The 11,728-nt window shown below is 40.4% G+C and overlaps 1 protein-coding gene across 4 annotated transcripts; it reads right to left on the bottom strand.

Moving 5' to 3' along the window:
- Positions 1 to 2,571: 2,571 nt before the first annotated feature.
- On the bottom strand, positions 2,572 to 11,504 carry u2af2a (U2 small nuclear RNA auxiliary factor 2a). Of its 4 annotated transcripts, none has more exons than XM_054621748.1 (13): positions 10,804 to 11,504; positions 9,703 to 9,844; positions 9,588 to 9,629; positions 7,890 to 7,925; positions 7,472 to 7,578; positions 7,122 to 7,273; positions 6,884 to 7,000; positions 6,655 to 6,793; positions 6,432 to 6,511; positions 5,910 to 6,032; positions 5,652 to 5,738; positions 4,848 to 5,096; positions 2,572 to 4,726 (listed from the first exon to the last, which is right to left on the bottom strand). In XM_054621748.1, the coding sequence occupies exons 1-13, from the start codon at positions 10,850 to 10,852 to the stop codon at positions 4,592 to 4,594; spliced, it is 1,458 nt and encodes a 485-aa protein (XP_054477723.1). In that variant the 5' UTR covers positions 10,853 to 11,504; the 3' UTR covers positions 2,572 to 4,591. The 4 variants fall into 4 exon arrangements, with proteins under 4 accessions (XP_054477723.1, XP_054477722.1, XP_054477725.1 ...); XM_054621747.1 differs by having other exon boundaries at positions 6,637 to 6,793; XM_054621750.1 differs by lacking the exon at positions 9,588 to 9,629 and having other exon boundaries at positions 6,637 to 6,793.
- Between the last annotated feature and the right edge of the window lie 224 nt (positions 11,505 to 11,728).

Here is an 11,728-nt window from a genome sequence, read left to right on the forward strand (position 1 = left end):
TCATGTGGATTGATTTAAATATAAAGGGAAATACTAGATGAATACAACTTCACTTGATTTCGTGGTGGATTTTGACATAGCAAGCAGCCCCAATTTCATTTATTTGCACAGGTTAAAATCAAACAAATGACAAATAACAATGATTAATGTACAGGGAGAGGGAGAGGAAAATAAGCCCAGAAAGGAGCTTATTGATTGGCTCAATCTATTGATATTTAAAAAAACATAAATTCACTGTTGATAATATATGCACATGACATGGGAAGTAAAATAAATAACACAGAGATTAATGTATCCTTTAAATGTGTTTTGTATGACTTTAAGTAAAATGTAACTTTAACCAGAGGAGAGAATGAGTTCTGTAAGTTAGGAACCGTATAACTGATTAAAACCTGACCTCTGCTTGTGAGATGTTTGGGACAATGGTCAGTTGGCTGTCAAGTTAAGAAGATAAAACAACATTTACATGTAACATGTAACTCAACATTTATTTTCTCTTGTGAATAGCCAACCTCCCTGAACAACAATAATCATCTGTTGTCCCTATTGTGGGAAGCGCTGCACACTGGGCAGCATCTTTGGAGGACAACATGCTTCAGATAAAAGGGACGGTCTACAAATCTATCTGATTAGTCCAACACTAAAAACCCCTGCTTTTATGGGATGAGATTAGTGCCACCAGAAATGTAGCCTGTTTTGTAGTGTCCAATTTCAGATTGAATATAATTTTAAAAATTCAGATTGATCCCTAATGTAGGAACGTTCTAACTCTTGTTTCAGGCCACACTGTATGCTTTCAAATCATTTCTCTGAGTCACCGCTGCAGGCAGGATGCAATAGAGTGCTTCAGGAATGAGTCCTAAAACATGTGAATGTGTTGAGCATTTTTGCAGCTCCCTTCTCTCAAAGTCAATGTTTTTTTTAAATTGGGTTTTTGGTTAGATGAGGGAAATGAGGTCTGTGTTTAACAATCGTAAGAGATTAAAACGTGTTCTCCTATGATATAAAATACAGTATTTCACATCAATTACTTAGGCTGTGGCGACCCGCCAAAGACAGTTTCGTTCTGCCACAGTTATTTTTTACAGAGTTGACCGCTAAGGTGTGGATCTCCTTCGTTTCACTGCAGAGTGGCAACATAAACATTGTGTCCTGGAATGCCTGTGTTTACTTGACTGAGGACAGCAAGGCATTCCTGAGGAATACCCGGGTCAGTAAATATGTTAATATGTAAATATGTTCACATTTTCAGCTGTGTGACATCTATCTTTTCTACTCTAAACCCTTTGTGGCTGTAAGCGTTAGCTAGTCATGCTCCATGATGTGGAAACTAAATAATTCACATCATAAGGCTTAACAAATACACGTTATTGACTTCCAATGACCAATCGTGCTCTGTTTGCAAACACCAACCTTTTAGATACTGATGTGGGTTCATTTGACCACGATTCACTACAGTGAAGGTTGAAAATACTGAGGTGTCTTCAGTCTATAATAAACAATTTTACTGTGATTTATTGCAAAAAACGTACAAAAAGGGACGCCGAAATAACTACATAATGATGCCGATTTGTAAAAGTCAGAATTCATGTTTTGTTAGTTCTCTTTATTTGTTAAGCCCTTTTTTCAATACACTATACTATTACTTTTTTAACATACTACACTATTACTTCTGTAACTTTTTTGGACATATTATACTATGACATTTTCGAGATGCTATATTATGACTTACGGCTTTTTTTCGACATGCTACAATACGACCTTTTTTCGACAAACAATACCTATGACTTTTTTGTTACTTTTTTTTCTTTTTCCTACATGCTTTACTATGACTTTTTGCAACAAAGTATGCAATTACTTTTTTTATTTTTTTTACTTTTTTCACATATACTTTGACTTTTTTCAACTTATTTCGATATACTATACTATGACTTTATCGACATACTATATACTATGACTATTCTTCACTTTTTTTCCGACATACTATGAGTTTTTCGACATATACCATGACTTTTTTTCACGTATGATTTTTTAAAAACTTTTTGACATACTATACTGCGACTTTCTTTGACATACTATACTATGACCTTTTTTCAACTTTTTTCAGACTATACTATGAGTTATTCGACATACTATACCATGACTTTCTTTCACTTTTTTCCGACATACTGTACTATGACTTTTTTTCAACTTTTTGACATATTATACGATGACTTTATTTCACATACTATACTATGAGGAATATTTTTCTGAAGTTGTGTAAAGCATTATCACCCATACTATGTTGGCGTGTGATAATATATAGATGACATATTTCCGCCAAAAAAAAAGCTAATGAAGTACTTCTTGTGACTGTGAAATGGCTCCATCGTTTGGACATTATCATTAAGCACAGGACTTGATAAATTATGCCATCAACTGAATGAAACTGTTGGGACATGGCTCCAGTCTGAACCATCTACATAATTAACTATCAATGTCATCACTAAGTGGTTGAATTAAAGTGTGCTGCAGCCTGGTCGGTGGATTCTGGCATGCATAAGAGAAGAAGCATAAAGAAGAAAGACATCATGTAAATTCAGTTTTTAATCAACATTTGAAAACAAATTTGACAAACGAAAGACTGTTTTTGCTTTTTATAAACTAGATGTGGTTTTTAGGATTTTAAATCATTTAAGAAATCACATTGTTTTCCAGAGAGAGGAAAGAAATTAAATGACAGTGACACTGAGAAAGCAGATTTCAGAAAGTAAGGAGTAACATATAAGTTATCACTGACACAATCCTTCTTCAGCACCATCTTTAGCAAACCAAAAAAAGCAGTCTCAGGCCTGTACAGTGTGAACATGTGGTCCTTAGAGATTTAAGGGCAGAAGATGAGGGAGATGAGAGAAAAGCAGACTTTGTGCAAGTACATACAGACCCCTTAGATTTTGTGAAAATCCCCAAACAGCAACATGATATCAGTAAACACTAAAATGTGAAATTTTGTTTGTTGAAATTTAGTTAGGTATTTGATAGCAAGTCTTATTTATATATATAAAAGCAGGCTATATTTATCAAATCATCTCCAGAGAGCCCAAATGTCTCAAATAAGCCATTACAGTATTAGTTTGAATTATTTAGTGTGGACAAGCCATCTGCAATCAAATGATCTAGTTTGTCTTTTATACAAATCATGCTGGAAGTTGACAGAACAGAGAGAAGTTGTGTGGTTTTGGTTTCCCCCTACGGTACAACATGAGTCAAGGGTATTAGTTATGTGTTTATTTGGTCTTATCAAAGAGGTGAGACGTTGCACACACAAAAAGCAACCGGGTCCAACACATCTTACACCCCAAATCTGCTGGGAAACAAGGATAGATGAAAACTAGTAATGCAAAGCTAAAGGACAAGATAGTGACATTTATTAACATACTGACATAATTGTAGAGGGGCAAGCCAAATTTATTTCTTCAGCGAATTGACATGTAAGAACATTAAGGCTTTTTGGTAAGGAAGATTCAAATCCACTATTAAAGACCAATATTTTTTTTTTTCTCTCCCCATCTTTCTTTGTATTATTTTCTAATTAAATCAGGACTGAACTGCTGTGAGAAACAACCTCATCTGTTAAAAGCTGTGCACAAAAGATGGGCGTGAAAAAAGTTACAGAAAATAGAAAAAAGAAACTCAAAATGGTATAGTGGAAAACTTTCTTTTCTGCAGCTCATGTTGTTCTGCAGCCTGAATATAAGGTGATATTACAGCTTAAATCAGTTAAGCTACACACAGTATCGTAACAATTACAGTTGACATTTAGATAGAATCCAATTAGACAACATATTCTCTAACAATCGTCCTGAGGGGGGCAGTAGTCTGATAAAAATTGAAGGAACGCAAAGAAATGATAAGAGTCAAATCAGAAAAAAAAAAAAAAAATAAGAGGCCTCTCCTCTCACTGTTCTAATGATGGTGGCAAAACGGACGTGGATGTTACAGCTACTGTGTATCTAGATTAGATGGTGAAACGAAAAAGGCCCTCATCTTCCTCTCCATCTCCCCCACATCTTCCTCTCACAAATAAACACTCCTGTTTCCTCCATCCATCTTCTCCCTCAGAAAAGTCCAGTTAGTTCCCTTCTGCAACTTCTTCCTAATGTACTTAAAACAGGCTGCCTCCATTTAAATACAAACCTTAAAGTGTGGTTCCCCCCTCCCCCCAAAATGACATTTCTGCCTCACAAAGTATAAAAATGATTGACCCCATCCCAAACCTATTATTACACACATTTCTCAAAAAAACTTTTGACTTCCCCACCCACCCAGCTACACCCATGCCACCCAAATCTAGCCCCCTCTGTTATGGACTCAATAGAAACACTGCCCAATCTTCTCCAATTCCAAAAATCTGTTTTAACTGCTGGACATTTCACATAGACCTCAAATGATTAATTGGATATCACCAAAGCCATTTGTCAAATGATTAATACTCTCAGATCTACCTGAAACGTTGCTCTGCCAAATCAATCAGGGGGCTGATTTGAAAATGGACAAGACATGTTCCCTCCCTCCCCCCCTCCCCCCACCCGCTCCTCTCTTCATGCGTCCTCTACCAGAAGTCCCGGCGGTGATAAGCATCTGGATCGCAGTATTTGGTCACCACCACCCTGTTGGCGAACTTCCTTCCTGTCAGCCCCTGCATGGCCTTCTGGGAGTCAAAAACGGACATGAACTCCACAAAGATCTACAAAGGAATGAAGAAAAGACAATAACAATGAGTGTACATCATAAGATTATTTTTGCATGACATCTAACTCGATACGAATCCAATTCTGGATTATTTACTCAAATGCAGCAGTTCCTACCTTGCCAGTCCCGGGCACCTCCAGGCCGTCCACAGGTCGAGGTATCTCAATGCTCTTAACTTGGCCGTACTTGCTGCACTCGTCCCTGACATCCTCCACAATCTCCTCGTATTCCTCATCATCCAGCAGCTCCTCTGGCGCCACCATGTTCATCAGACACAGCACCTCAGTGGGCAGGCCACCCATTTGAGTCACCGAGCTATTCAGACCCGGCACCTGCAGCGTCACTGGGGTCTGATTTATACTTGTCTGCAAGGACGGATAGAACGGTTAGAACAGGGTCAATGGCATACTTTAAATAACAGCTGGTCTCGGAGTAATATGACAATCTTCAATGTCAATCTGTATTACTGAACTGGAAAAGTTGTGGGAAATTCTGTCCGAAATCAATAACTTTCTGACCTCACCCTATTTGAATTGAACAGTTTTTTTCTCCTGCATGTTAACTTATATAAGAGTGTGTTGGAACATGTTTGATTAACCACCATGACCCACCATTAGAGACGCACCCTCAAAGTTGACCAATATTGGACTGATTCACACATTGTTTTGCCAATTAAGATTTAATGACAAATAGAATTGTCTATGAATGTTGAACCAGAAGTATTGAAAATGTGGATGGTCTTGTTTGTCTTTATGACAATCAGCGGACCATAATGTTTATTTTTAAGGAGATATCTGCGTCTTTAGGTGGGGTGGTTGCCCAGTGAGTCAACTTTGAGGGGGCCGTCTCCTGGTCTTCTCTAAAAGACCATCCAGCTTCCCACCACCCTTCTGTCATCTGTCCAGCCTTTGGAAACTCACCAGAGTGGCGTTCTTGGATCCCACACTGGCTCTCTGCACCAGGAGTTTCTTGTCTCCCAGCTGCATGCCATTCAGCCCAGCAATAGCCTGCAAAACATTAAGGTTTTAATACATCATTTAAACAACCAAAGCCAGGCTGTGTATCTAAATTGACAATGAAATATTAGGACAGTGATTATTCCAAATCAAAAAAGGGGGAAAAGTAGTGTCATTAATTACCTAATTTAGACAACTGTAGTATTCTGTAGTATTGCTTACCTGGTCATTAAGGTTGACATCGACATATTCACAAAAGGCATATCCTTTAGATAAGCCAGTAGCACTGTCCTTGACCAGGTTGAAGGCCTTCAGAGGCCCAAATGACGTCAAGAGCTCCTTCACCTGAGACACATGAGGTAATACTTAAAAAATGTCCACTGATTCCAGCCACCATGTGAACTAAACAGCTCAAAGTTTAGTATTGCCAATGTTGACAGGGCTTATGACTGCAAGCATAAAAGCAAATCATCTTTCTCATTTTATCATTTCTCCTCCAACATTTTAACAGTCTTTTTTTTTTTTATTTGCACCATTTTTTTTGTGTTTTTTTCAAGTGATGCAAGACTCAAAAGTATAATCTGGTGCTCTTTTCTTCTAACACAATATAGTTAATCTAATAGCTATGGTTAGGGTAGTTAACACTGTTTGGGAATGGAATATAAATGTGTTGTGCGGTTCAAGTTTGGTACATTAGCTGTAGCCCAGTTTGGAGGCAAAGCAGTTTCATTCAGGAATACTGACCTGGTCATCGTTCAGGTAGTTGGGCAAGCCGCCAATGAAGAGCTTGTGAGCCGAGTCGGGCACCACAGTAGACACCACGCCTGCAGGAGACATGAAGACAACAGTAAAAAACACAAAAAAAAGAGAAGCACAGAGAGCAAGCTCCTGTGAATAATGTATTAATTATTACTCATGAATTATGCCACAAGTACTTAGGGTTAAAAACCATTAATTGGCTGTGTACCAGGCACATAGACACTGGGGTTCTCGCTCATGCCGGGCAGGGGCTGGTAATCGTGGGGACGACGAATCTTGAGGCTCTGGCCTTGAAAGATTATACCATCAAAGGCCATTGCCTGTGTTGTTTCGTCAACTGAACGGAACTACACAGAAACAAAATTAGAGGTGATTAAATTCTAAATTGTTAGACAAACCCAATAAAATGACATGTTAAGAAGGGACTATTATCTCACCTCAAGGAAGGCAAAATTCTTATCCTGGTTGATCTGTACTGCAAGGACAGGGTTTCCAGGGGCCTGAGTAAGACCACCCAAACGCATCTGGGCATTGAAGAAATCCATCATGGACTCCTGCACAGAAAGGGGGAGGAGGGGGATTAGGAACAGAGTTATTTCAATTTGCATTGAAAAGAAAATATTTTTTAGGTTTAAAACCTTCGATTCAAAAGCCAAATACTATCCTGTTCCTCACCTCTGTGATACCAAAGGGTATGTTGCCAACGTAGAGTCGGCGGGCCTGCCGGGTCATCTGGCTGCCCACTACAGGTACTGGGGTGGGAGTAACAGCCAGGCCATCTGGAGTCATGGTCGGCAGAAGGGCTGTGGCTGGGATCTGGCCTGCAGCTAGAGAGCAAAGGCAGAATGCATTGAACAATCTAACCAGATTTTAACTCGAACCATACAGTGCCTTGATGTGGATATCATTGATGCAGCAAGAAAGGTTTCACTAACTGCTGTAGTAAACATTTTGGTAACAACAAAACAATTCTTCTCAACTCCGAAACTAGTAACCCAAATACAAAAGGCAACAGGGATGGTTACCTTGCATGGCTTTGTACTGCATGGGAGTGATGTGTTCAAAACCAGGTGGAGGGACATCCCAGTACTTCTTCACCTTGTTCTTCTTCTTCTCACGGTGTGGAGAACGGCTGTGTGGGAAGGAATAGAAGGTGAAATAAATGCAGAACAATCAACATGTAAAAGACAGCCCTCATTAGCTCAGCAGTAAACTACTGACACAGATGTTGGGTCATGTCCTTAAATGTTTTTTACAAAACATCTGGAAACTTTTTGGGTTGCATCAATCAAAACCTTTTACACATAATGACGAAGGGACAGAAAACCCAATCCAGACAGATATTTACAGAATGAGTCGACGCTACATAGAATCAGGGGCAGGTCATTAAAGGCAGTTTTTGCAATAATGCACAAACCGCTTTGTGTTAGTTTGCTTTATTACCTTCCAGCATTGTCCTGGGGGATGCTGGGTGGTGAGCTGAAATGACATTGGAAGGGTTTCACATTTCTCGGAAAAATCAATCATGACATTCACCAACATTTCCACTTCACAAAATTAGAACCTGCATTTCTGTGTCCCTCACCAGAAACCAAAAGCTATCACAAGCCTTTGGCAATCTGTGTGTTTCTAAAAAAAAGCACAAAATCTTTGACGTTCAAATGACAAACCAGGGCATTCAGTGAGCCTCACAGCTGATATACAATACCATTTGTGAACAGCTAATGGTGCAATGAAAGCAGAAATGATATCCTCAAAATTATGCAGCAGCTCAAAGGGGGAGGGGTCAAATTTGACATCTTCTGCTAACACCAACTGAACCCCAGTTAAATTAGTAACGAGCCCGGGAGCAACAGTCAGACCCGAGGTCATATTCACAGCCATCGAGAAGAAGACGGACAAAGTTTATGTTAGAAATAATGAAGTGGTCACTCAGGAGATGTATGGTTTCAAGCTGTTAAAAATCAGCCTTATACAAACTCATTAATCCATTTGACCAACACCAAATTCACCCAAAAGCATATTCAAAATACATCATTCTCAACTATTTCTAATCAACTCCAAAAAGACGTGGTGTTATGTGTCCAAAAGAGAGTACATTTCCCTGACAACACACAGGATTGTCACATTGGTAGATGATCATCTGGTAGATGATCATCACCGGCAGTTTTCTGGGAAGTATTTGCAATTGTATAAAAATGTTCCCACAACCATGGGCCTCAACATATTCTATAGAACAACGCAACTCTGGCTCAACATGAGACAATCACACACTGCATGGCTGCATGTGTCAAAGACATCTGATGTAATGTGACACCAGAGATTATTTGCATATAATAAAAAACTACAAAGCAATTCTTTTCACATCAGTTAAATTAACACCAGCCTGTGTGATTTATAGTTCAAATATAGATCTGAAATTCTAAAAAAAACCCAAAAAAAACATTAAAGACTTAGTCTTGACATTCAATGTTAAATCATCATGAATATAAAAGAGATTGAAGCAGCTGTTGCTTTGTGTATTCAAGAGTTTGTCCCATACGCTTGAGGCAAAATTACTGCAATGTCATTAGCACCTGCGACAAAGAGCTTAAGGACAGAGAAATTTAAAAATAACAGCATCCAAAATAGACTGCATGAAAGTCAATCTCTTAGTGAATAAGATATTTCATAAGCTAAAGTGCAGTCAATTTTCAGTGGAGACTGTCTAGCTCAGCTAAAGTTAGTCTAAATAAATGGCTGGATCTACAGCTACACTTAACAGTCACAACTTGCAGAAGATACCCGTCAAGCTTTGTGAATTCACACGGTTACCGAGACTGGTGCCAATGAGAGATATACCCCAAAATGATGAAAGGGTGATTGGAATGGGCTTGGAGGGACATGACTTAGGTTTGTTTGCATTTGCAATACACTAAGCAACTGGTTGGATGCCAAGACCAGGCCGAGGGTCTGGAGAAAACATGCTGGTGCCTAGTGTGGCAAAGATGTACATGGGTGCACTCACTCAGAGATACCAAACTCCCCAAAGTGTGTGCATGTTTATACATCTGTAAAACAAACTGTTAACAATTTATATATCATATTCATTTATAATATTTAAGCGGTGTTATATGCATGACTGAAAGACTTGACTTTTACCTAGTGGTATTTACAGGAACTGCAAGGCCAGTAGGGTTGGATCTATGATGAGAAGAGGAGGAGTTTTCACAGCTTTTTGGTCCAATTGTTACTTTAATTTAAAAAAGGTACTCACCTGCGTCTGTGTCTGCGGTCCTTACTGTCCCCGCGGCGGTCCCTGCTGCGTCTGTCCCTGTCTCTGCTCCTCCTTTTCCTCTCTCTGCTCCGGCTGCGGGAGGAGGACCGACGGTGGTGGCGGTTCTCTTTGTCCCTTTCAGCTGCAGGAATAGAGTGTTTATTTACTGATAGAATGGGATATAAAATGTGAAACACAGTGGAACAGTGAAAACACACAATTATTATCATAGTATACATGTCAAAGACTCTGGTAATACTTAGATGGAAATTAGAATTGCAATGAGCAACACACCGGATTTTGAATCTATCCTACATAACCTTAGCTCATACGGTGATACTAAAGTTTGTATATGCCATGATGGGAATTTCATAACATCACAATAATACAGCTTTCATGGTAGCAATGTGCTGAGTAGTTACCAATCAATGCAATGTGTCCCTTCTGTTCAAAATAGCACACGAAACAAACAGATGTATGTAGTTTGAACTTCTGGTTTCCAAGTGTCCCATTGTGTAACTTGGCCAACTCACAGACTTAAGTTATGGTCCGGCTAGGAGCAGTGTATTGAGTGTTAATGTAAATCTGGGTTAAAGAGAGCTTATTGTGGGATAAGGGCCGTGACTAGGGGTTGGTGATGTTACCAACACGTTGTGAGAAAGCTGAGGGCAAAAATAGGTTAAATAACCCTGTAAGTGTTATCTGGACGTAGCAGCTGCAACGCATGAATGCAAGCTTCCCCAGTCATTCGGTCAGCTGGTACAGGCAGGGGGACTGCCATGATATAGCCTGCCCCTGCCTGCCTTAAAGAAACAATGCATGCTACCTTCTAGTGACTAGCCCAGCTGCCGACCTACAAACACTACAGACGCCTTTCATTACTCGAAATCAGCCATATCGTGTCCGCCAGTATAGCCCACCCAGCACCAGCAAGACTGCAGCCCATATGAAAGGGCTCAGGAGCGTGGGCTCACAGCTCCAGTAATTAGACATAACCTGGTTTGCTAACATGATGGCGGGTGGTGGTGGTGTAGAGGAGGGGGGGGTCACAGTCAATCGAGCCACCACGGTTTCATATTGATGCACAACGGGTTCATTTACCTTGTTTGTTTTCAGAGAGCTGTCTTTCGAATTCGTCGAAGTCCGACATCTCTGGCTCGGGGGCTGCTCGGGCTCTCACAGGCTGCGTTGTTCGGTCGGCGGCGGCTAGCTCGAGCTAGCAACGGAGTGCACAGCACCTAAAGCACGAGAGCGTCGCCGATGGGACGTTGGCGCGAGAGAGTTCGCTTAAACGTGCGGCCTACTGAACGACACGAGTGTGTAACGTCGTTAACCAGCACACACACACACGCGAGCTGGTGTTTAATAACAACGTAACAGGAAGAGTCGCGGAGAGAGAAAACGTGCTCGCATGGGTTAGCTTGCTAATGTTAGCCAGCTAGCTAGCTTGTAGCAAAGTCCAGGCGAACAAGGCCCCGCTGCTCCAGACACTACCGTCAGTGTGGGAGAGCGTTAGCCGGTTAGCTAGCTGCAACGAAAGTCGAATGAATTAAGACTCTTTTCTGAGCCAACCACAAACCCCGGGCGGTCACTTGTCCACAATGCACAGTTATCTGACTAAATAAGCCGAATGTATACGCCTTTAAATGGTAGGAGGCTTCCGAAAACCATTACGATTTCGGTATGCCCGCTTTTTCGCTCCGTCTCCCAGGCACCGTGACACCGGAAGTTGATGAATGACAGACTTCCGGTAACGATCAGTGAAAAAAGGAGGCTGAGGAGCGTTACCTCCTGCTTGGATACATTCAGAGAATAAGTGAAGTTTCCCACACTTATTCTTTTAAATGGAAAAGTTAAGTCTCATGATTGTCTGCTAAAGCTGTGCAGCTGCCACGTTTTTTTTATGCTTAAAAAGGGAAATAAAATAATTTGTTCACATCATTTTGTGTTGGATTGTGTGTGAAATATGCATTGGGCTAAAGGAGAGCCCCAGTGGGCCAACCTCCCAATAGACAGCAAAAAATGG

The sequence above is a fragment of the Anoplopoma fimbria genome, chromosome 20 (genome assembly GCF_027596085.1).
Source record: "Anoplopoma fimbria isolate UVic2021 breed Golden Eagle Sablefish chromosome 20, Afim_UVic_2022, whole genome shotgun sequence".
Lineage (NCBI taxonomy): Eukaryota > Metazoa > Chordata > Actinopteri > Perciformes > Anoplopomatidae > Anoplopoma > Anoplopoma fimbria.